General features: G+C 58.8%; 3 protein-coding genes across 8 annotated transcripts; all 3 read right to left on the bottom strand.

The window, feature by feature from the left end:
* Nucleotides 1-63: 63 nt before the first annotated feature.
* Nucleotides 64-3,682, bottom strand: has3 (hyaluronan synthase 3). Its single transcript, XM_053885917.1, has 5 exons — nucleotides 3,553-3,682; nucleotides 2,902-2,995; nucleotides 2,339-2,847; nucleotides 1,059-1,160; nucleotides 64-993 (listed from the first exon to the last, which is right to left on the bottom strand). The coding sequence occupies exons 2-5, from the start codon at nucleotides 2,993-2,995 to the stop codon at nucleotides 64-66; spliced, it is 1,635 nt and encodes a 544-aa protein (XP_053741892.1). The 5' UTR covers nucleotides 3,553-3,682.
* A 732-nt stretch (nucleotides 3,683-4,414) lies between these two features.
* Nucleotides 4,415-11,030, bottom strand: tango6 (transport and golgi organization 6 homolog (Drosophila)). 6 transcript variants are annotated; one of them, XM_053884833.1, is made up of 18 exons: nucleotides 10,875-11,030; nucleotides 9,895-10,544; nucleotides 9,585-9,701; nucleotides 9,391-9,529; nucleotides 9,216-9,322; nucleotides 8,933-9,095; nucleotides 8,799-8,857; nucleotides 8,162-8,274; nucleotides 7,909-8,085; nucleotides 7,722-7,848; nucleotides 7,303-7,509; nucleotides 7,037-7,171; nucleotides 6,585-6,944; nucleotides 6,285-6,342; nucleotides 6,063-6,209; nucleotides 5,229-5,380; nucleotides 5,039-5,152; nucleotides 4,415-4,646 (listed from the first exon to the last, which is right to left on the bottom strand). In XM_053884833.1, exons 1-18 carry the CDS (start codon nucleotides 10,924-10,926, stop codon nucleotides 4,470-4,472), a joined length of 3,054 nt encoding a protein of 1,017 aa, XP_053740808.1. In that variant the 5' UTR covers nucleotides 10,927-11,030; the 3' UTR covers nucleotides 4,415-4,469. The 6 variants fall into 6 exon arrangements, with proteins under 6 accessions (XP_053740808.1, XP_053740805.1, XP_053740804.1 ...); XM_053884830.1 differs by having other exon boundaries at nucleotides 9,585-9,704; XM_053884829.1 differs by having other exon boundaries at nucleotides 8,799-9,095.
* Nucleotides 11,031-12,485: 1,455 nt separating this feature from the next.
* cry2 (cryptochrome circadian regulator 2) lies at nucleotides 12,486-20,316 on the bottom strand. The gene is made up of 13 exons (XM_053884835.1): nucleotides 20,026-20,316; nucleotides 18,120-18,228; nucleotides 16,835-16,977; nucleotides 15,972-16,156; nucleotides 15,174-15,262; nucleotides 14,872-15,012; nucleotides 14,679-14,804; nucleotides 14,325-14,510; nucleotides 13,929-14,080; nucleotides 13,658-13,860; nucleotides 13,497-13,577; nucleotides 12,833-13,257; nucleotides 12,486-12,703 (listed from the first exon to the last, which is right to left on the bottom strand). The coding sequence occupies exons 1-12, from the start codon at nucleotides 20,181-20,183 to the stop codon at nucleotides 12,839-12,841; spliced, it is 1,992 nt and encodes a 663-aa protein (XP_053740810.1). The 5' UTR covers nucleotides 20,184-20,316; the 3' UTR covers nucleotides 12,486-12,703; nucleotides 12,833-12,838.
* Between the last annotated feature and the right edge of the window lie 3,698 nt (nucleotides 20,317-24,014).

Genomic DNA, 24,014 nt, shown 5'->3' on the forward strand with positions numbered 1-24,014 from the left:
AACTCACGTTTATTGCTCGGTTGGTGGAGCCGCGCGTCTGCTGGTGACCCTGTGGGGGCGGGGCTAGGCCTGGCCGTACGGCAGCGGGAAGCGCTCCTCCCGCTTGCCGCAGCGCTTGGCCACGATGGCCAGGTAGAGCAGCAGCAGCACCAGCCAGTAGGAGGCGTAGAGGAGCGTCCCGGCCAGCAGCAGCGCCCGCTCGGTGGCGCCGAAGGGCTCCTGCGCCTCGCAGTAGACGGTGTAGGCCACGCCCCCCAGCAGCACCAGCGCCCACACCGTGACGGGCACGGCGCCCACCAGGTTGACCACGATCCTGCGGCGGCCCGAGGTGCCCCAGCCCGCCTTGTTGATGGTGAGCAGGGCGAAGATCTTGGCGGGCAGCAGGCTGGACATGTAGAGCAGCGAGTAGAGCGACATGAAGCTCATGAGCAGGCTGCCGCGCAGGAAGCAGGCGTAGCTGGCCTTCACCACGCCCACCAGCTGCACCGTCAGCAGGAAGAGCAGGATGCTCCACAGCCGGCCGCGGTAGAAGAGCTGCAGCACGGTGGCCACCAGGAAGAAGGGGAAGAAGCCGGTGACCAGCGACTCGTAGGTCATCCACAGGCTGTGCTTGTGGAACCACAGCGCGCTGTAGAGCCACTCGCGGAAGTAGGACTTGCTCCAGCGCGTCTGCTGGTTGAGCCAGCGCAGGTAGCGCGTGGGCGTCTCCGTCTGGCAGCGCGAGCGCGCCGTGAACTTGGTCTTGTAGCCGCGGCTCAGCACGCGGTTGGTGAGGTGGCGGTCGTCGCCGAAGCTGCACTTGGAGCCCAGGAAGGTCTGCTGGTACCAGGGCTCCAGGAAGCTCTGCAGCAGGGCGTTGCGGTACATGCCCAGGGGCCCGCTGATGCACTGCACGCAGCCAAAGTAGGACTGGCAGGCGCGCTCCACGTTGAAGGCCATCCAGTAGCGCACGCTGCTGAGGAAGGAGATCCACGAGTCGTACTTGTTGAGGATCTGTGGAGGAGCGGCGGCGGGTCAGGGCGGCGCGGCGAGGCGCGGCGCGGCGCCGGTGCACCCACCTGGACGTCTCCTCCGACTCCACCCACCGTGGGGTCGTCCTCCAGGATCTTCAGCATCTCCATGCTGCACGCAGGATCCAGAACCGTGTCCGAGTCACAGACCTGGGAGCACAGGTGGGACGGGTGAGAGAGCGCGCCTGTCCGGGCCTTGGCCCCGGGGCCAATCGCCACCACGCCGCCCACATCCTGGGGCTCGGGCCGGGGCCTTTTCACACTGAGGGTTCTGTCTCGGCTGGATCTGAGGGGTCGGGTGAACTGATGACGGAGCTGGCGTTTCACAGCCAAAACTAAACATGGAAGAGTCTCGTCATGTTTGTTTTACAAGGAAACAAGCTGTGTAATACGGAGCGTCTGGATCGGTCCACGCTGCTCTCACGACACCTTGACCACAGTGAGAGAGATGACTGAGGATGGAGAAGGTTTCAGTCAGTGAAGTCCAGATCCAGACGTCAGAAGTGATCCATGAATGGTCTGGTAATCTTCAGTAACGCGTTCCTCCTCACTGTGCTCCTCATGCAGTGACAGCTGCAGATCACAGCGGTGAGAACAGTGACTGTAGAGCGCAGCGTGATTCACTGAAGCAACTCTGTCTGTCAGCAACATCAGGTGTTGATCAGCCTAATAAAGGAGAAAACACCTGAGCTATCAAACCCCCGCACACACCTCCAGTCCTGGACCGCTGTGCTGCGCCGCGCTCCTGTTCCCCAGCTCCAGTCTCCTGCAGCTGAAGCTGCTCACCTCAGCGTTCTGGGAGCCTGAGAAGTTGTTTCTGAAGCATGTCGGTCACCCCGACAGCCATCAGACCCTTCACTGGCCGGCACCTATCATGTTGGTGTGGAGTTGCGCCGGACACCTAGTTTCCAGCATCTAGCGCCGAGTCATCTGAGGCCAGAAGCTAAGCCCTCTCCAGCTGGGATCAGGTCCGCGGCCAAAACCCGACTGGCTTGTGTTCACATCTCTGACTTCTGAGCCGAAAGAGCTTTATCTGGAGACAGAACCCGCAGTGTGAACGTGACCTCAGAGGTCAGAGGTCAAGGCTGCAGGAGGATTTGACGCTTCTTCTGGATGAACCAGCTCCGTGTGTGTGTGTGTGTCTGGTTTATGCTCACTTGTGGGGACCATTTGGCTGGACCCCACAAGGTTCAGCCTCAGTTTGAGGGTTCAAACCTAACGGGCTCTTGGTCCTGGTCCTGTTGAGAGGCCGGGGAAAGGGCGATGGCCAGGAGAGGTCCCCACGCGTGTGTGTGTGTGTGTGTGAGAGAGAGAGAGCGGGTCCTCACCTGGATGTAGTCCACAGTGTCGCCCAGAGCTTTGAAGGCCGTGTACATCACCTCCCTCTTGCCCCCCCACTGCTGCATGATGCAGGAGAACCTGCAGGTCCGGACCAGCCGGGCCACTCGGGCCGCCTCCTCTGCGCCGGCGCCGCTGTGGTAGTTGCCCTTCCAGACCAGGCTGCCCGCCTGCTCGGCCCCGCCCATCACCTCCTGGAAGATGTCCATCATGTAGCGGTCCTCGGGCCGGTTCCCGTCCACCACCAGCACCACCTTCAGGCCCGGCAGCGAGATGCGCCGCACGCTGCGCAGGCACTTCCTCAGGTAGTCGGGGTCCTCCTGGTAGGCGGCGATGCAGAGGGCCACGGAGCGGCGCAGGTGCTGCGGCCGCGCCGGCCGCTTCATTCGCCGCTGCTCCAGGTAGGCGAAGAGGCTCTGCAGCAGCAGGTGCAGCGACAGGAAGGCGCCGTAGAGGCCGAAGGACAGGTGGTGCTGCTCGCTGCGGATGAACTGGTACCCTGCGGGAGACGGGAGCCTGAGACGCCGCACACGCTCGCACGCCGCGCTCTCACCTGTCACGTAGGCCAGCAGGATGGTGGAGAGCACCACGGCGGCGAAGAGCGTGGTGACCGCGATGTTGAGCGCCGTCCTGCAGCGGGAGGGCATCTGGATCAGAACCAGAGACACGCCGTCATCCAGAGCCGGCTCTGTGACCTCGGGGTCAGAGGTCAGGACCTGACGGCGGGAGTGGGCGGAGCCTCGCTCCCGGGACGCCCCCAAGCCGGACCTCTAATGAAAGAGTGTCCCAGGACCGGGCGGCGCCGGACCAGGTGCCTCCAGAGGAGCAGGACCAAGCGCGTCTGCCGTCAGCTGACCCGGCCTCGGGTCCAGGAAACTCTGTGGACCCTCGCTGAGACACACACACACACGTCTGTCTCGCTGTCCTTGTGGGGACCGTTCCCCAGCCTCTCACCTGAACCAGGACCAGACTGGACGCCAGTTATTTTGACCTTTCAAGCCTCCAATTGAGGCTGAACCTGGTGGGGCGCAGCCACACGGAGGTGCTGAGTCCGGACTTGGACCGACCAAACACACTCACACACACACACACACTGGGCTCTTTGTGCTGGCGCCTCTGCTCAACTCCGAACAAGTTCCACCAGCGGAGAGTCCGGGCCGACTCTCTCCCCCCGCCGCCCCCCCAGCGCGCGCACGGCTCTTACCTTCCTGATGCGCTGGAGGGTGCCCTCAGGACTGGGTCCTGCTCCGCGTCCGTCCTCTGCTCTCAGGCTCAGCGCAGCTCTGGTTCCCTCCTCACTTCACACTACATCTTTATTCCCGCTTCATTCAGCAGATCCAGAAATACAGCAGCTCAGAGCCCCGCCTCCTCGCCCCCCCCTCACCTGCTCCTCCTCCTCCAGCTCCCCCCACACACGCGCACACACACACACGCCTGCAGTTCTGCTGCCGCTCCGGGCCGAACCTGGTCCTGGACCCTGCAGAGTGACGCGGCTCCTCACACGCCCCCCTCCCTCCCTCTCTCTCTCTCTCTCTCACTGCAGTGCAGCCATCGCTCGCCCACAGAGGGATGTTTGATCGCCCCCCCTCCTCCCCACTCAAAGCATCTTTTATGTTCTTATTTATTTACCCGCGCCCCTCCCCCACCAGGCCCTGGTGCCCCGGCCCAGGTTGCAGACCAGCACCTGGAACGAACCTGGTTCTCAGAGTCATCGAGTCTGACGACAACCCACCTCCTCCACGGCTCCTCCGACCCGCGGCCACGAGAGGCGGAGCGGGTCAGAACCGTGTCAGAGCCTGTCAGACGTGGGTCAGAACCATTTCAGAAGTGAGTCAGAACTGTGTCAGAAGCGGCCGCAGGCTGCCACAGCGACTGCAGAGACGTGTGGCAAACAGAGGCGCGGGACAACAGCAGGAATGTGCACTGTTCAAACTGCGGCGTGTTTGCAGAGACGAACGCGGCGGGTGGGAACACTGCAAGTGGACCTGCCGGACAGAAGCGCCAGACTCGCCCGTGCCGTCCGGACCTGCACGCAGGAGTCAGCGACATGAGCCAAGCAGAAGCACCAGAGCGAGACCTTTTATTCACAGCTGCAGAACATGGACAGAACCGGGCCGCACTTCAAGGAAGAACCACGATCTTCTTCTCCAGCTTCTGCTGCGGGAAGATGAAGCGTCTCATGACCAGGTCCAATTCCTCTAGCGCCAGCTGAGCGTGAAGCACCGACACCGGGTCCGGGTCGCTGCGGGCCACCAGCTTCAGGGCCCGGTACAGGTCCAGCAAGACGTCGGTCAGAACCTGTGAGAGGAGAGACGTGGCTCTGAAGGTTCTCACACTCCTGCTCTGATGAAAGAGGGACCAAGCCTGAGTTTACAGACGGATGAGACTGTCTGAGCGTCTGCTCACACCTGAGCTGCCGTGTCATTAGTCCGGCCCAGCTGCAGGTTCTGTGGCGCTAATGACAGGCCCGGCCCGGCAGCTGGCTACGGTTCCCATGGTGACCGGAGCCAGAGGTCAGTCAACACAGAGAGTAAAGTTCAGGCCCATGGACACGGAGGGGTCACCGGGTCGGTCGTGGACCTGCTTCACCTGTGGGAGCATGTGACTCGGCAACACCTCAGGTGAGGCTCCTGTCCGCCTGAGGCCCGGCGGAGTTGCTGACAGGTGCGTGCGTGCGTGCGTGCGCTCACCTGGGTGGTTTTGTCAGCGAGTCCTCGCAGCAGCACGGTGACAACATGCACCGCGGCTCGTCGCACCTCCACCTCCTTCTCCGTCTTGATCAGTGCGGTGAGACACGAGGACAGCTGCGCACGCACAGACAGACAGACAGACAGAGAGTGAGAGTTGGGTGGGGATCACATGACGGGGGCAGCGTCCCACCTCCTGCACCAGCGGCAGCAGGGCGTAGTCCAGCCTCTGGCACAGCTCCCCCAGGTTGGACAGGCTGCTGGCCCGGACGCCGTGGTCTGGGTCCCGCGCTCCTCTCAGGAAGACGGCGATGAGCGGACGACCCAAGTGAGGGGCCAGGTCCCCTGCAGGAGGAGGGGCCGAGGTGAGGCAGGACACAGCTGAAGCCCAGAGCGTGGAGTCGCCGCTGGCACACGCTGAAAAGACGGCGGCAGACAACAGCGGCGGCTCCATGGTGAGGAGGCAGCGGGCCGAGCGCCGTGGTCCCGGCCAGTGCGCCACACCGGGGTCAGGCCCACCTCAGGCTATTCAGGCCGCCCGGCAACAGTCGGCTCGGGCAACACGCTCTGAGGCCTCGCACAAACAAGACGGAGCAGCACAAGCTGAGAGACCTCTCCTCGTGTTGGTCCTGGTGACGTCCCCATGCACACGCACGCACGCACGCACGCACGCCTCTCTGACCAGAGACGGGTGGACGCGCCAGCTTCCACAGCTGAGCTCCTCAGTCGGTGGCCCCCGCGCACTGCCCCACCTCCAGCAGAGGGCTCTACTGAGTCTGCAACTGAGATGGAGGAGAGCTCTTCTGGAGCTGGAGTCTGGCTCCACATGGTGCCACTGTCCAGACCAGCAGGCTGCTCAGTCCAGCACGGAGCAGCTGCCAACTCTCCACCTCATCTGACAAGTCCAGGAGGGAAGGTTTGCTACCGCAAACATGTGGACCAGAGCTCGCACCATCAGCGTCTCCAGAGGCGGATCATTCAGCTCAGGGCCGACTCCTTCACTGAGGTGCAGGTGGCAGGGACTCACCCATGGCTCGGCTGGCCCGCATCAGCACTTCTCCCATCTTCAGTCTGGACTCCACGGAGCGGGAGCTGGGAGCAGCGCTGTGCTGGAAGCCTGCGAGGAGGCGCTGCAGGATCTTCTCAGGGAAGCAGTCAGCAAGAGCCGCCAGTCCTGGAGGCAGAGCACCGTCATTCAGCCGCCGCTGCAGCCGCTGCAGCCGCCGCCGCCGCGCACGCCGCTCCTCACCTTGCACTGCTGACAGGTAGACGAACGAGTCCTCGTGCTCCAGGTTTTCCAGGAAGAGCTAAATCACACACACACACACACGCCCCCCCAGATCAATGGTGTCACTCTGATTTACACGGCAGCTCTGAGCTCCAGCCACGATCAAAGAGAATATTCAAGGGCAGCTGCAGGGAGAAGACGAGGAGCCCCGAGACGGGGGTCGGTGGGGGATCAATGCGAGGGGCTTCAGTGGGAATAGAAGATGACAAAAGAGCCGCTGGACCCTCACGTTTCAGAGATGAAGGAGCGCTCTGCACTCACCAGCAGCAGCTTCTCCTTCTCCTTCACAGCGGGCGGCTCTCGGCTCTGCAGCATCCGGGTCAGAACCCTCAGAGCCACAGCTCTGGTGGGCACGTCTGGGTGGCAGGCTTCCATCACACACTCAGAGAAGGTGGGCTCCGCCCCTCCCCCGCCGCCGCTCCGGCTCCGCGAGCCCGAGCTCGGGGCCCCACACGTGCCCCGGGAGGCGATGAGGGCCCGCAGGTTGGAGGCCAGCTCCCGGATGAAGAGGTCCGGGTGCTTCTCCGACAGGGTCAGCAGCGGGGCCAGCAGGCTGGACACGGAGGAGAAGAGCTGGGAGGTGGACGGGGCGTCTCCCCCGCCACTGAGCCGCTCCACACCCTGTGAGAGCGCAGCCACACCACACTCCCATCGTCTTCACACCTCCAGGGACTGGTGGATCAGAGCCCAGGTGAGGCTCTCAAAGAGCTTACCTGCGGGGCAGAGAGCAGCGTGGCCACCAGGCCCAGTCCCATGCTCAGCGTCTGGCTCTCGATCGCCTGCGCAGGACTCGGCTGCTCCAGTCCCACACAGGCTCTCTGGAGCAGGCTCTCCATGAAGCCCACCACCTGCAGGCAGAACACACCATTCCAGAGCTCTACAGAACTCCATCCCCAGCAGGCGCTGGATTACCAGACCTCCACCTCCACCTTTGCTTGGCTTTTAGCGGCCCCTGCTGGCGAGTCTCAGCAGCACTCACCTGGGCGTGTCTCCGGAGCAGCAGCGTGTGCTGGAGCGTCTCCACCATCACAGCCAGCACCTGCAGCAGCACCAGCCGGCGCCGCAGGCGTTCAGAGCCGCCCAGCGTCTTCTGCTCCACCTCCAGCAGAGACATGGCCGACAGCTCCGCCTGCGGCTCGTCCTCGTCTGCCGCCGCCGCCGCCGCGCTGGCCACGCTGTTCAGCTCCTGCGGGAGCACACAGCCACCTGCTGACCTCAGCACTTCCAAGGACTTTCACCAAGTCGACTCAAACTTTCTTCATCGAGGTCTCACTTCCTGTCCCCATGGAGACCAGGACCTCAGAGGACCAGCGACAACTTTCTGAAGACACGTTAACAACTCGAGACCGAGGTCCGTTCAGATATCGCCCCCACGATCAGGACAGAAAAGAGGTCCACCTGCAGAAGGTCCAGGAAGAAGTCCCCGGGCAGATCCTGGTCTGTGAGCTGAGCCAGAAGCTTCATCAGGCACTCCAGCCTCCACTGCTCCTCCGACACTCTCTCAAACAGGTCCTCCTCCTCGTCACTGGAAGGCAAGCGCGGCGGTGGGCGCTCAGCCGGCCGAGGTGTGAGGGCCGTGTCTCACCTGCAGGTGTCGGTGCGGCTCAGTCTCACTCCTCCCTCGCTGCCGGCGCTGAAGCGGAACCCGGGCGGCAGCCAGCTGAGCGGCGGCTGCAGGCCGCAGAGCTGCTTGAGGGTCAGCAGAGCTGCAGCTGGGTCTGCCTGCCTCAGGAACCACAGCAGGATCTGCTCACACTGCGCGCTGGGGAGCACAAGCCCACAGGCGTCACACGAGTCGGCGCCGCAGCAGTGGCGGCGGCGGCGGCCAGTCTTGTTACCGGAGGTGAGTCACGCTCTTCTGGCTGAAGCAGAAGACAGCGAAGAGGACAGGAAGCACTGGCTGCAGGGCGGACCGCAGCAGAGGCGCCCCACTGTTGCCCACCACCCACACCTGGGAGCCACACACAGACTCATCACCTGCTGCTGCTGCTGCTCACCAGAACTAGACTTGTAAGTCACTGTCACCGACGGAAATAAAAACCAACGTTTTCCACAACTAACTGAGACTGCAACCAATCAAAGCAAACAGAAATGGTCTGCTGTGTTTTCGTCTCTGTTGACGTCAGCCTGGACTGATCTGCTGTGGTGTCACCACCGGGGTGGAGTCCGTGACTCGTCCCTGGTGGTGACGGCCTGGCGACGCAGGCGAGTGCCAGGGTGGCGGTCGGGTTTACGACTACTTCTGCTTCAATCTTCAGTCCTGTTCCTACGACCCGCGTTGAAGGAAGACAGACAAAGAACTGAAACACTAAAACCAATGAAAACGAAAGCAAAACTATTTTTCTCATTAAAACAAAGCCAATTTTTCCGTCCAAAAAAAAAAAAAAAAAATCAAAGCCAAATAAAAGGGAAAGCTAATGAAAGCGCGGTCACCGCGGTGGTCAGTGGTGAAGGAGCTGAGCATCAGCCTCTCACCTTGTACACGTCCTCCACACAGCGCGTCAGCTGCTCTTCCTCCACACAGTCGCCGGCGTCTGCACAGACATGAGGGAAGGTTGGACCCTCTCCAGCTTGGGCTTCCGTGTTTTTGTTGTGTGCGTGAGACCGACCGGAGACGCTGGTGCAGCGGCTCAGAGGCGCGAGCAGCGGAGTCAGCAGCTTCTGCTGAGCCAAGCCCGGCTTCTCCTGGACCATGCAGAGCACCGCCCTGGTGGCCACACGCTGGAACTGCATGGCGGTCAGTTTGTCACTGAAGTGCAGGAGGTCAAGGATCTGCCGGTGAATGGGTGCCGCGAGTTAATGAAGCAATGAGATGCACAAGTCACCAGCCTGCAGAGTGACACCTGGTGGTGTGGTGTGGTGTGGTGTGGTAGAGTGGCGACTCAAAGGCACCTGAGGACACACTTGCTCGTAGTATCTGTCGGCGGACTGGGCCTGCTGCGGACACGCCGCCAGGATCTTGGCCACGCTGTCACACGTTCTCCAGTCCGACTCACCTCCTGCAGGAAGGACCAGGAGAGGCTGACCACAGTCCAGGCCGGTCCTTCAGACACGCGCCCGGACTCACCGCTGCCCAGCTCCAGAACGGCCCGCACCACAGCCTGGACCCCGCTGGGCTGAATCAGACGCTCGGACAGGAGCTGACCACAGAGACACCTCAGCCAGGAGGGCGCCAACCTGCCGCCACCGCCCCCTGCTGGACGAGCCTGCAGTCAGAGCAAGGTCACCACCCAGCTTCAAGGTCACTGGCATCTGCCTCACCTGTCTGGGCGCCCCCTGCAGGAGCAGGAGCTCCGTGATGACGACCGGCTGGTAGACCTGACCCAGGAGGCGCCGCAGAGCCTCCCTGCAGCGCAGCCTTTGCTCGGGCGCCAGCGTCTGCTGAAGCAGAAGGAATAGTTAGACTCCAAAGGAATGTAGGATCCAGTGGGAACCAGGACTCGCAGCAGCTTGACTTGTTTGGCTTCAGTCCCTGGACGGTGTGACCAGCCAGACGAGTGCAGCTGGCTCACAGCCGTGGCAGACACACCTCCAGGGACAAGCTCCTCCACTCTGACACATGAAGCCTTACCCTGCTCACCCCCATGGAGAGCCCGTCCTCTCGCAGCGGCTGGTGACCCAGTTGGCTGAGCGCCGCCATCAAGTCCCCCAGATGCCGCGTTACCACCAGCGTGGCCAGAGACGAGAGCTCCGCCAGCTTCAGCAGCACAGTGGTGGTGGTCCAGAGCCGGTGGGTCGCCGATGCCACGCCCCCTCCCTGGACGACCTTCTCCACCAAGGCACCAAACGCGGACCTGTGCCTGAGCGGAAGCCCGACTCCCGGAGCCAGGTACGGACACACACCCAGACAAACCACAAACTGAAGAGCGGCCGCCACAGTCTTCTGCTGGCTCACACTGAGAACGTCGGGGGGCAGCGGCGGGGCCATTTCTGGGCCTCGCGGCTGCTCGCCTGGCCGAGCAGCAGTCTGGTGGAAGCGCTCCAGTTCAGAGGAGAGATGGCGGGCCAGCGCGAGCAGCAGCAGCAGACTCTCCTGCACAAAGTCCCAGGGGACATCACCTGTGTCAGAGAACCACTGCTGGCCAGCCAGCACCTCGGCCCGGAGCCTCCGCGCCACCTCCAGACCCCCCTGCTCCCGCAGCTGCTCCAGGAGAAGACTTCTGTTCTCACGCAGGGCAGTCAACAGCGCCTCCTGCTGGGTACACCGAGCATCCCGCGTCTCTGCACAACACATCACCATGACAACGGACTTCAGGCCCGTGTGACACATTCACACGGATTCCACTTTGAAAAAGCGTCCACGTCACTAGCACAACAAGGTGTAAACGTGCTGAGTCAAAGTGGAGGCGACTATCGCCATTTTCAAAGGGCCACAACAAACAGTGACAAAAGCACACGGTGGCTTTCGGCTGAATGGACGGGTCAGAAGTGGTCGAACTGTAGCCTGATAATAGCTCGCTATTGTGATGTAGGACTGAAGAGTGTGTGAGCGAGAAACCTTTGGTTCCTCCTCCACCGTCACTACCGCAAACACGCGCCAGAGTAGCTCACCGCTCAAGGGTCTGGTCAGGGTGTCGAGAGCGCAGAAGAGCTCAGACGTCATGGTGAAGAACCACTGAGCTCCTCCGCCAACAAGAGTCGGCTAACTAGCCACGCTGCTAACCACAAGTGAAGATGGCGCCGGAGTTAAACGTCACACTGACGCGGCTTTCCTATTGGCTGTTGTACACCACTACCGCCCCCTAGCGAGGCCTGTGCCGTTCTGCATTTGTTTCTTTCTGCTGCATTGGAGAACATGAAGTGAACTTCTCGACGGTTGTCTGGTGACGCGCTGCGCTCAGGTGATCGAGCAGCAGGGATGTGGACAGCTGCGCAGAAACACGCTGCACCGATTCTCTCTCCGCTCATCACACTTCCTTCCACCCCAAATGAATGAACGAATGAATGTGGGACCATTTCTGCGTGTGAGGACCAATGACAGCAGGCAGAGCATCATTTCCATCAGCGTTTTAATGAAAATAAACTCTCTTTGTACAAAAACAAATAAATATCCAGGCGGCCCTCAGCTGGCAGGAGAAGCTTCACAGTCAGCCTCGGAATGTTCAGCGGCACCACAGCAGCCCAGGGGGACTGCGATGCCTTCAGGAGCTGCGGCAAACGTGAGCTCCACTCAACCGGACCTTGGTGTGAAAATGCGGCCGGACCGCGGGGGGTTCACCGAGACACGCTCCTCTTTCCGCTCATGGCTTGTGTCACCTCACCACCAGGACCGTCGGCTGATCAAGGTTTAATGATTGAAATATCCACATTCAGATGGGTCACAAAAAGATTCAACAAAACTAGCGCTGTGGTGCAGCAGGATGGCGAGGATGCCCGCACCGCCAGATCCCATCATTCCTCCTCGTTCCCGGATGGAAAAAGTCTCTCAGAATTCCACAAAAACATAGTTACAATGCAGAAACAAGCGCGAGGATAGGATCTCCCCTCAGACTCCGAGTCCTGGAGTCTGGACTATCTCACGTTATTGCACCAACAAACTGATTGTCCTTACGAGTCAGAAACGAAAAGTTGGGACTCAGGCCTGGGTCTTTGTGGCGCCCCCCTCAGGCAGCCCACCGCCACTATCTGTTATTTACAAACTGATAAATAAAGTTCATTTCTCTACATTCAATCTCTCAAGCAGCATTTTTGTGGCCCGACCCAAACGTGGCAAAAGCAAGTCTCGTCTCTGAAGCTGGGTCTCCCCGGAACTCCCGGACTCTATGTACAGGTGTCGAGCTGCGACGGGCCGACGCCCATCCAGTCTCAGACTCAGTCGGCTTCCTCACACCACCTCCAGCAGCTCGTCTCTGCCGGGGCTTCAGCCAGTCTGGCCGCTCGTATGTCTCAGCCAGCACGGCGCTGCTCTGTGATTGGCTCATGCGAGGTCACGTGGGAGGAGCAGAGCCAGCAGGGTGTGCAGCTGTGCAGAGGAAGACCATCGCTCACACACCATGTCACTGAGCTGAGCCGACAACAGCTGAGAGGTTGAAGGTGGCAGAGGAAGCTGACCGCTGCGGTGGACAGGTCCACTTTCTCGATACAATAAACCAAACAGTTAGGGTGAGACAGCCGTGACATTATGACCACTAACAGAGGCTGGCAGCAGACAGCCAGGTGGTCATAATGTCACGGCTGACTGGGTAGAATCTGGAGGTGCGACGGACGAACAGTCTTGGTGCTTGGTCGCTGGCATCGGCAGAGTGTGTGTGTGTGCGTGCGTGACCCTGTGGAGCCCCATGTCTCACAGAGAAGCCTCAAACACGTCCCTGCAGCTGCAGACCAGTCCACCACTCGTGGGTCCAGAGTCTCGGCCCACCCTTCTCAAATGAGGGCTGATTCTGAGAAAGAGACGGGGAAAGGCATGAGTGCAGGAGAGACGGCAACCCTCAGCGGTCAGTGGTGTTCTTCACTCCTCACACCTCCACCTCCTGATGCTCTCCTGACACGCACACACCCACCCACCCTACCTGTGGTCAGTGCTCAAGGCCTGTCTCCTCTTCCATCCTCTCCTCCAGATCCCTGTCCTCCTCCTCCTCCTCCTCCTCCATCACCTCCGTCTTCTCCTCCTCTCTGGCTGCTACGGTGCCGCTCTGTCGTCCTCGCGGCCTGTGGCTGCGTCGCACCTTCCGGGTGAAGCCCTTCCTCCTCTGGCCCAGGGACGAGGAGGAGGAGGAGGAGCTGGGGGACACACACATGCTGTGGCAGGACAAGGAGGGGGACGAGGGTTTGGAGAGGCTGGGTGAGGTGGAGGTGACAGGTCCAGGGAGCTGCGGGTGCGAGCCCACGACGGGGCTCTGCTGCATCTCCTGCTCCGGATGAAGAGCGCTGGTGGAAGAATCCGGAGGTGTGAAGGAGCCGCCCGCTTCTTCGGCCAGATCCCTCCGGGGAGAGTCTGGAAATGAGTGACAGCGCTTATTCACCTCACCTCCGACGCGCACGCACGCGCGCGCGCGCACACACACACACACACACACACACACACACACACACACACACACACACACACACACACACACACACACACACACACACACACACACACACACACACACACACACACACACACACACACACACACACACACACACACACACACACACACACACACACACACACACACACACACCTCACCTGGTCCACTGCTGGTCTGCGACTCGTCGGTCATGGGAGGTTCTGCCTCCTCCTGGATGGTGGGCACCGACGCCAGCAAACCTGGCAAACAGAAGGGATGAGAAGTCGATTCATCTCTTCCTCCAACAGCGTGACCCTCACGCTGATGAGGCAGGACTTACTGAGTCCTCTGTAGTGGGACAGCTGTTGGTAGACCTGCTTCATCCGCTCGATGTTGAGCCGGCTGCCCTCCGCGTGGTTGATCATGGGTTTGGGGTAGTCCACTCCCACCACGCAGTTGGCCGACTTCTGCACAGACTCGGGGGCGTTCCAGGGCTCGTAGATGTAGCGGTTGGGGAAGTCCCTGAGGACGGGCACGTAGCGTCTGCCAGGAGCAGAGGAGGCAGGTGACTCACCAGCAGGGAGCCAAGGGGGCGACGGCACCACAGCTACCTGATGTAATCTCCCGTGGGGTCCGTCCTCCTGCCGAAGCCCACGGGACAGTAGCAGTGGAAGAACTGCTGGAAGAAGGCGCTGCAGGACAGCCACATCCAGCTGCCTGCGTTCACGCTCCAGTCGGCGTCCAGCAGCAGCTCCTCGAACACCTGCAGCAGCACAGAGGACGATGGAGGCTCAGCTGAGGTGTCCGGCTGCACGACACGAAGCTAAACAAACTCAACTAAACTTAAAACACAATGTTGGAAAGGAACTATCCACTCAGCCAAAGCAGTAGCGGTTCAGACACAGCAGTCGTAGCGAATGATTTGAAACGACTGCTCTGCTTCACTGAATACTTGGGCTCTTGTCAGCCAGCAGAATGAACCTCTTGCGCAGAGCTGAGGGGCCCACCTTCATGCCGCTCTCCCAGCTGATCCAGAGGTCGCCCCGGGTGAGGAAGCAGGCCACAGCATGCCGGGCCAGGTGGTGGATCCATCCCTCCTGTCTCAGCTGGGTCATGATGGCATCGATCCAGGGGAACCCGGTCCGTCCCTCAGCCCATTTGGCCAGTGCTTCAGGGTTCTGATCCCACGGGATCTACATCAGAACAGCAACATCACTCAAGTGCTGTGGGGTTCAGGATTTTCTAGCGGTCAGGAGCGCGGAGCAAAGAGCGCCCTCTGCCGCACAGGAGGTGCTGACTCCCTCAGACCTCAGCCTCATCATGAATCATCATGACAACACACAGCAGCGCCACACACTGACCTGGACGCAGATGGGGTTTCCCTCCATGCGGTCGAAGTTTGGATTGTTGGTGGCAGCAGTGTAGAAGAACTCCCTCCACAAGAGCTGCCCGAACAGGGACAGAGGGGGGCTGTTGCGTTTGCGCAGCTGCAGGACGAAGAGCAGAGATGAATCAGTCCGGGACAGCAAGACGGGGTGCAGCTGGCCGACGCACCTTCATGTACAGTTCCCTCAGGTTGTAGTACAGGACTCTGCAGGACAGACAGCCGAAGCGCAGGTACGGACTGAGGCCGGTGGGACTGGCGTACAGAGAGCACCTGTTGACCCGGGGATGCTCGATGTTGGCGACCCAGACCTGCCGCAGCAGAGAGGACAGCACACTGAACAAACACGCTCCGCGGTGAGACGTCCCGCGCAGTGTCCACACTCCAGCTCTGACCCAGCTAATAATCCGCCACCCAGTTAGAGGTCTTCCAGCGAAACGCTAGACCAGCAGGTCATACAACAGTCACGTACCTTTTTGTCCAGGTGTTTGTTGAGTCGGTCCAGAGCCTCTGACTCGCCTCCATGCCACACAGCCGGGGACAAACCTTCCATTCTGAAACCTGAAGCAGCCCATGTGAGCAGAGTCAAAACACTGGTGCAGAGGTGACACACAGAGAGGCTTGCTCTCTTGCTGGAAACTACATGTCCAGCGCAACTCCACACCAACATGATGGATGCTGGGCAGTGAAGGGTCTGATGGCTCTGGTATTCATTGATCGTTTCTGACGTCTGGATCTGGACTTCACTGACTGAAACCTTCTCCATCCTCAGTCATCTCTCTCACTGTGGTCAAGGTGTCGTGAGAGCAGCGTGGACCGATCCAGACGCTCCGTATTACACAGCTTGTTTCCTTGTAAAACAAACATGACGAGACTCTTCCATGTTTAGTTTTGGCTGTGAAACGCCACATTCTGTTCCAGCCGTGGCTCAGCTCCGTCATCAGTTCATATCTGAGGCGAGGACGACTGGTAGAGCTAAGAATTGACAGAAATAAGGAGGTCAAGCCGTTGGTGGCGAAGAGGTTGTCGCGCAGCTCATGGCGACTTCCTTGAGACCTGCTTCATCGTGGGTCACAAACTAGCTATTTTGAGCAGAGCGCCCCCAGCTGAGGAGAAGAAAAAGATGCGGCGCAGAGGTGGAGGCTGCACAGCGGACTCAGACCCACCCGAGACAGAACCCATAGTGTGAAAAGCCCCAGAGAGTCACATGCCATCGTCTGTCCCCACCCCCAACCATTCTACTTCCTCCAACGCAGCCACACTGTGATACCTAGCTCCTCCAGCGACGGGATGCTGTAGAGCTGTTCGTGATTGTCAGCGATCTTTGTGCGACATTTGTCCATCTGCAGCTGAGTGATGGTGGGCAGTGGTCTCCGGGGCAACTCCAACCGGCTCACGATGGTCTGGAAGCGCTTAAAGGTCAGAGGCGGACTGTTGTTGTTGGTCTCTATGATCCTGGCAGAAACACACACACAAACACGTCGGTACAGAGACCTTCAGTCATGTGACAGAACAGGTGACAGTGTACAAGACAGGAGGAGTGAAGGCTTCAGGTGCAGACTTGTGCTCCATCAGCTCCAGTCAAACTCTGTATTTATAGTCTGCTGCTTATACAAGCGGCTATATCTGGTGGCCTCTGATTGGCTGTTGCCCTGTGACTGGCATGAGTGATCACATGTCCAGCTGACACGCTCAGACTCCACGGCCTTACATAACAGCCCTGTGCAGCGCCGCATGAAGCCGGGGCCGAGCGGGAAACTTCTCCTGACTGTGCTGCCTGCGCACAGTACAGGAGCCCCACACGTGCAACACGGCCCGGCAGGTGGGGGTCACATGACCACAGAAGAGGGGTCAGCAGCACAGATGAGCTCTCAGGTGCTGCACCTCCACATCTGCTGGGCAGCAGAGTGACTGGACCACGGATCATCACATCCTAGTCACACGCCTGGCTGCTGATGTCTCAGTGAAGTCTGCGACACCAGCACCTCAGCTGGACTCAGTGAGGATCTGATACGCGTTTCAGTTCACTCCTGAAGGTCTGTGAGCTGAAGCTTCAGATGATGCCGACAAGACGAACCTTCAGGAAACATGCGGGAGGATGTGTGTGTGCGTGTGTGTGCGTGCGCGACTGACCGATCCAGGTTGTAGAGTGTGTGGGAGTTGCGGACGATGGTCTCCACTCCAAACTCCTGAGCCATCTTGATAATGGCGTTGTCGCGTTCCTTGCCATACGGCTCCGGGTCATACTCGAAGGTCAAGCGGGTCATTTTCCACTCCTGCGGAGGAGCAGAGGAGGATGACGGAGACAGAAGAGACCTGCAGCTGTGACCCTGGCCAACATGCGAGTCAGTCTGCAGCCAGGACTGAGGCAGCAGCTCAACAACTGACCCCCCGGAGAGGAACACTGTGGACCTTGTGTTGAGCAGTCACAGAGAAGAGACTCTCCTGGTGTTGAAATACACGTGATGGAAATCAGAGCTGACAAGCTGGCAGCGTGTCCAGCACTAAACTGTATAGACTTCTATCAAAGACTAGAGGTTTTCAGCTGGGCTGGTGCGACGAGGCATCCCAACATTCACCAAGCCCCTCCCCAGTTCGTTTCCACCATCACTTCCTGCCAACTTTCAAAAGGCACTAATGATGATATGATGAATGCAGAAAAATACGGGGCGTCCAATTTCTCATGTTTTTCCAGCTCAGGTGCCCCTCGATCTAAAGGAACACACCAGTGAAAACAAGCACACATGCCACTGAGAGGCTGCAAATATGTGTTAACCATCAGAACCAAGGCCCACGTAGTGGAGCTTGAAAGCAACACGGCTGACCTGAAGAGAGCTTCAGCAACCAAGAGCCACTAGGATTCAAAAGTCTGACAGTGAGGCCCTCACTTGTGAGTCTGACAATGACAAGGGTCTGTGAGTGAATCAAAACGCTCCAGCTTCCGTCCAGCAGTACTAGCTCAGGACAAGCAGTGACCCCCACTGCTGGTGTGGGCTGATGTGGAGCGTAAGGTGCAGTTCACCAGAAGAGCTCTATCTCATCAGGGTGGTGCGCCCAGCAGCTTTTGTGAGCATCAGGTCAAGTAGAGTCACAACAGTTGACCACCTCTGTTGGAGGATCTGGTTACTTCACTTCTGACTGGTGGACACTGTGGAAGAGGTTCCTATGCATGTTCCCCAGAGCTCAGCACTGATGATGTTGAAATGAACCTGTGATAGTTCAACAGTTCAAGTAGAAGTTGAGAAGGAGAACAAGCGAAATGAGCCATCACCATCTACAGTCAGAGCAGAAGATGGATGGGTCCATTCAGTTCGTGAACCAGTTCAAGAAACTAAGCCCAAGGACGCCATCACAACACCACTGTAGATCTCTCAGCCTCTCACCAGCCGCGCAGCAACACAACTTCAACGGCTCTGACCTTGAAAAGTCGGGGGAAAACATCTGTGGGCTGTCCTCGGACAACAAACAATCTGGAGTTGAGCTTCTTCAGGCTGCAGTCCAGGTCCTCCAGGGCCTCCAGCAGAAACCTGCACACAGACAAACCATGTCAGTGAGGATATGCTGGAACGTTGGAAACTTCAACAGGGACGCGCTTGCTTGCATCTGCCATGTTCACCCAGGGATCATGCAGCGGGCAACAGCAGACTGGAGAGCTGCCACCTGAAGACTTGAGGCCTTCTGCTCAGCAACATGGAAAACTGAAGTCAGGTGGACGGCTGTGCACATGTGCAAGCTTTGGAGTGGTAGATGACATGAAGTATGAGGACATGGTGGATGTGAATCTGCTGAGAGTTCCCAGAGGAACCAGCCAGCCAGTACTTCTGCAGGACTGGCAGCTTTTCACTGCAAGCTCTTTTGGTCCATGGTGTGTTGTTGATGACCTGCATGTGACATTCAAGAGCCACCTGAAGGCCTGGCTGGATCATAGGGGGTTAGCAGTTCTAGTATGCAGTCCAGGGCAAAAAGGGCTTTAAAAGTTATCAATAAAATGTTGATTCTAAGAGGCACAGGGAGCCACTAACACTGGAGTGATGCCCTTCCATCGCGGCAGACATGGCCACGTATCACATCATCATGATCGGCCGATCAAATGACAAATAGTTTTATGATTTATTTAAATATGATGCTATTTGAACATGATTATTAGTCTTTAAAATTTGACTTCATGATGAAATACCAAAACAAAGCAGGTGTTTCTCCGGGGACAAAAAACAAAACAAAACGCACAACTTGCTGTGATGCTGCAGCGCTGTCGGCCTTAAAAACAGGCATGTTGTGCCAAACAAATGGTGATTGTTTTGTTTTCTTTCATGTTTGGGTCAACAGTGGGACCGACTCACGCACCAGCGCGTACCAACACCTGATTTTGATAGCGTCTCCACTCTGTTTTCATAGGGTGACATCATCGCTGTCTGTTGCCACTCCCTTGGTCCTTACACTTGTTTCACCTATTTCAGCTAGAAGAACAAGGCGTCCATGCGAACATCCAGCTGTCGCCATACTGATGGTGTAGAGGTTTTCACCTGATGCATCTGCATTCTAATGGTGCGCCGACAGGATCAACCATCTGTGACGTCACAACGGCTCGTCTACGGAACTGCTTTGATCCACTGAGAACTAGATTGACATTTAAATAGCGTCATGATTCAGCAGAAACGCTCTTGCAGACGCACGTGCGCGCACTGTTCCTGAGGCAACACTTCAAATGACCTGCACATGCGCCGTGTGATGCTAAGTGACTGGAGTGGCGGACAGGCGCCAGAAGGAGATTCTTTTCCTGCCCAGGAAAACCATGGCGACCACCAGCTGGGTGAAGCCGGAGCAGTTAGCTGTTTGCCCTAGGAGCTCCTCACTTCCTCGCGGCTGGCACAGATCCACGCCACAAGCGTGACACCTCGTGTACTGGTAGAGTTCGTTCCGACACACTGAGCCAAACGGCAACCGACGACGCGAGAGCGCATGCGTCATCAGCAGGTGACGCTCAACTTTCCTCCACATTAGCCACCGACTGTCAGGCGACTTCGCTTCGGCAAACACGCCGGCCATTCACAGGTTATCTGTCCGTGGTGCCGTATCTGTGAGATCAGTGGGGCGCAATTGGAAACCGGACCGTGCAGCCAACTGCTGTGGACAAATGAGACATTGCGCTGTTGTGTTGTCTAGCATTAGCATTAGCATTAGCTTGCTGACGTAAGAAGAGGCCTGGCCCTCCGCCGCGGCGCAACAAGCTCAGCAGGTAAATAAACCTCGAGCTAGCAAGCGAAGTGCACCTCGACACCGACAAGAGAAGCGAGCGGGCGCTGGCTTCCGTCGAGAACACCAACCTCCATCGGTTGATCCCAACGTTGGCGGCTCCAGCGAACCACGGGTCCAGGATGTAAACACAGCGCACCGTGTCGGCTCCGCTCAGGGCCTCCTGCAGCGCCGGGTTGTCGTGCAGGCGCAGACCTTTGCGGAACCAGTGGACGGAATTCACCACCATGGCGGCTTCTTAATCCATCCCGGGAGCACCGCAATCCTCCAGAAGCGTCGAGCACCAGTCCGGATCCGCAGCGCCAACAGCCGCAGACGGAGAAAGTTTGCTGCCTGTCAAAGTGCTGGGGCTGAGGAGGGGGGCGGGGCCGGCCGCGAGCTCTGCTCACTGATTGGTCAGGACGGAAGCGCCGAGCGCCATTATAAAACAGACGCGCGGCGATTGGCTGTTCAGCGGCTCGTGTCACGTTTCCGAACGGGGGCGCTGTCGTGCTGCACCTGACGGACGCGGCCAGAGGAGCCAGTGACGTCACGAAGTCTCGACGATCACTTGCAGATGCTTTTGATCGAACTGTAACGACAGATTGATCGGTAAATCAATCTGATTCCCCCCTCACCTATGGTCACCAGCTTTGGGTCATGACCGAAAGGATGAGATGAGTTTCCTCCGCAGGGTGGCTGGGCGCACCCTCAGAGATAGGCTGAGGAGTTGGGTCATCCGGGAGGAGCTCGGGGTGCAGCCGCTGCTCCTCCTCATCCAGAGGAACCAGCTGAGGTGGCTCGGGCGTCTGATCCGGATGCCCCCTGGACGCCTCCCTGGGGAGGGGTTCCGGGCATGTCCTACCGGGAGGAGACTGGCTGGAGAGATGCTGTCTCCGGTCTGGCCTGGGAAGCCCTCTGGATCCCCCGGGAAGAGCTGGAGGAGGTTTGTGTGGACCGGGAAGTTTGGGCTTCCTTGCTCCGAATGCTGCCTCCGCGACCCGACCCCGGACAAGCGGCAGAAGAAGGTGAAGGTGTAACGACAGAGTCGCGTTCCGGGAGCAGCGCGTCATTACCGCAGTTCCAGAGGCTCTGTGCAGAGATAAGGACCAAGTGGGTCTCTGGCCTCGTCCTCAGCTCTGATCCCAGCGCTCACGGTTTTCGACATGGTCCATTCTCCATTCAGGATCATAAAGAGAACACGAGTCAGACTGAGAGAAGGGGTCTCCTGCGCCCCTTTGAAATGCTGAAGATGTCCTGCTCACTCCATCAGCGATGCACAGAGGAGCCACACAGGCGACCCATCATTCACGCATGTTCTACTAACGTCTCCTCACTCTCACACCTGTGTGACCCTGTGCTCCAGGTGAGGCTGGGCTCAATCAGTGGCAGGTGCGATGACGGCCAGGTGCATCCACTTTGCCAGCAGAGCTCTTAAAGCGCCGCAGTGGAGGCTGCTCCTGTCACAGGTGTCTTCAGGGTCCACGCTCCGAACAAACCTGCTCGTCTGGTCTAGTGGTGAGACTTCAGCATGATGTGAGTGTCGCTGCGTCGTGGGTCAAAGCCCTGGGCCCCTGACCAAGACTTGTTTCTGCAGGTGGTGGGTTCTGGTCCTGCTGGGTGGAAGCATCAGCTGCTCTCCGGTGCCTCATGGTGAGGGCACCTCCAGAGTCTCCCTGACTCCAGTGTCTCCTGATGTGCTTTGGTCACTTCTGCCCATGTTCTCTGCTCAGGCTTCAGCTCAGACCCGTCCGCTGCCTTCTACCCTCAGCCCTTCTCTAACCTGTACTGGTCCACGGGAGGCCTGAGTCCAGATGATGCCGCGGTCGCTGTCCAAACTCCGCTGAAGCAGCAGCAGCTCACCCTTCAGCCTGGTGCAGCTCCAGAACCCCAGCTGGCCGCCTACAGTCCGATAGCACAAGGACCCGAGTCTCCAGTGCAGGCTCCAGAGGAGGAAGTGCCTGAACCCAGTGAAGAAGCCGAGGAGCCGGTCTTCAGCGACGTCTCCAACCTGGAGCCAGTCTACTCCTTCAAGTCTCGCTCTCGCTACCAGAGAGGACGCGCCGTGTTTGCTGAGACCACCTACATCCCAGGCCCCCCTCCAGCTGTGCCCGCCTACCCCTCCAGTCCTGTAAAGTCTCAGGAAAAATAAAGCATCTAAACAACTTGATCTTGAGTTCGTCATCTTCATGTTGCACCTCATGGTCGCCGCAGATTTGGGTTTCAAACTGCTTCTGCTCCAAGGCGTGGTCACACGTGCGTGTCAGCCGATGACCTGAGCCGTTTGTGGAGACGCGACTCCTCGCTCTTTCCTCTCCTCGTTTGACTTCTGACTTTTCATGCTTGAATATTCAGGACATGAGGTTTCATAAACACGTTTCAAGTGACGTGAAGATGCTGCGTGACACAAGGTTTGAGCATCACTGCAGGGGAGGCGGAGCGTGAGACGGTTCTGCCGATGACTTGTATCAAGCATCTCAACAGGGTCAACGTTGGCTGCCATCTTGATTTCCTGCAATATCAGGAGAGGCTGGCTCGCCTGTGTTGAGGTCATGACCCCGACCACACCTGCTGCTCATTAACAATCAAACTGAGACTTAAGAGCAGCTGCTGCAGCTGTGGCCGTCGTGTGCTGTGAGAAGGTCAGGTGTGTCAGAGCGCAGCGGTGTCTTCCCAGAGTTTCTGAAGCTGACTGTCCCCTGACCTCTGGAGCCAGCCAGGATGGAGTGAGTAGATGCGCTTCCTCTGCTGGAGCCACCTGCAGTGAGAAGGTTGAGCCTGAAGAGCTTTCCCACCTCACTTCAAGCCCATGGATGTTTCAAGTGACGCAGCTGCAGGTCGGTGGCCCAGTGGGAACTTCAGCTGTGGTTTCTGTTGCAGGTGGTTGATGATCTTCAGTGTCCTGATGGGAACCGTCTGCGGCTTTCCTGCGTACCACGGTATGGTCTCTGAGCAGCAGCAGCAGCAGCCGCAGCCTGATGGTCCACGACATCGTTGACCCCTCTTGACCTTTGTCTGACAGAGTACCAGTACGACCCGGCGCTGGGCTACATCAACCCCAACTACTGGTCTGCGGGGAAAGTGCTGCTTAGTTCTGACCCGACCCGAGACTCCAGTCCCCAGAGCAGCGTCCCATTATATGCCAGCTATGACGACACAGCCAAGGCTGACGAGGGCCTGCCCGCCCCGACCGAGGAACAGGGTCCAGACTCCAGTGAGCCCGAGGAGCCGGTCTTCAGTGACGTGTCCAACCTGGAGCCAGTCTACTCCTTCCAGTCTCGCTCTCGGTACCAGAGGGGAAGAGCAGTGTTTGCTGAGACCACCTACATCCCTGCTGAACCCCCTGCTCCCCCGATGGCCCAACAGGTCCACACAGTTCCAGCCAAACAGCAGGCCACTGTTTAGAAGGTGTGCCTCGGCAGCTTGGAGCAAGAGGTCCGAGGTTCTGCCTGGCCCGGCGCTCTTCTGCAATAAAGGTTTGAGTGAAGCAGAGTCTCTGCCACCAGAGTGTTGAGGTTTAAATCAGCGGTGGGAAACATTTTAGAGGGGTGTCACTTCCACCATATCTCAATGCATGTGGTTTAACACAAGCCCCTTAAATGTGAAGAGCGTGGAAGTTAAAAGTCTCCGGTAAATCTCTTGTATATGTAAAATGTATCTTTAAAAAAAAGTGGACACCAGTGCCTGCGACTGACCGGGGAACTCAACGGTGCAGGGTTCTGTGCGCTGAGGCGGAAATGCGTCTGTACATGTATCTTGCTTTTCTGAAAGTACGGACGCACTGTCTCCGCGTTTATACACAATGATTTACTCCATTTCGAACGTCTTCAGCAGTGGGCGGGGTGGGACGGCGCAAGGGCGCCCTCTAGCGGCTGGCCGCAGACCCCAGCCGGACACGAGCCTCACGTCACCGACTCCACACGTCAGTCAAGCCGCCCGACCACGAGAGGGCGCCAGCCTACTGTGGGGATGAATGACGCGCTGTCGACTCGGTGGTGAGAAGCTCCTATGTGGCGCGCGCGCGCGCCCCTGACAGCCTCGCGCAGGTCTTCAGTCGGACGGTGACCGTCAGAGGAGCCGA

This window comes from Synchiropus splendidus, chromosome 14 (assembly GCF_027744825.2).
Source record: "Synchiropus splendidus isolate RoL2022-P1 chromosome 14, RoL_Sspl_1.0, whole genome shotgun sequence".
In the NCBI taxonomy this organism is placed as follows: Eukaryota; Metazoa; Chordata; class Actinopteri; order Syngnathiformes; family Callionymidae; genus Synchiropus; species Synchiropus splendidus.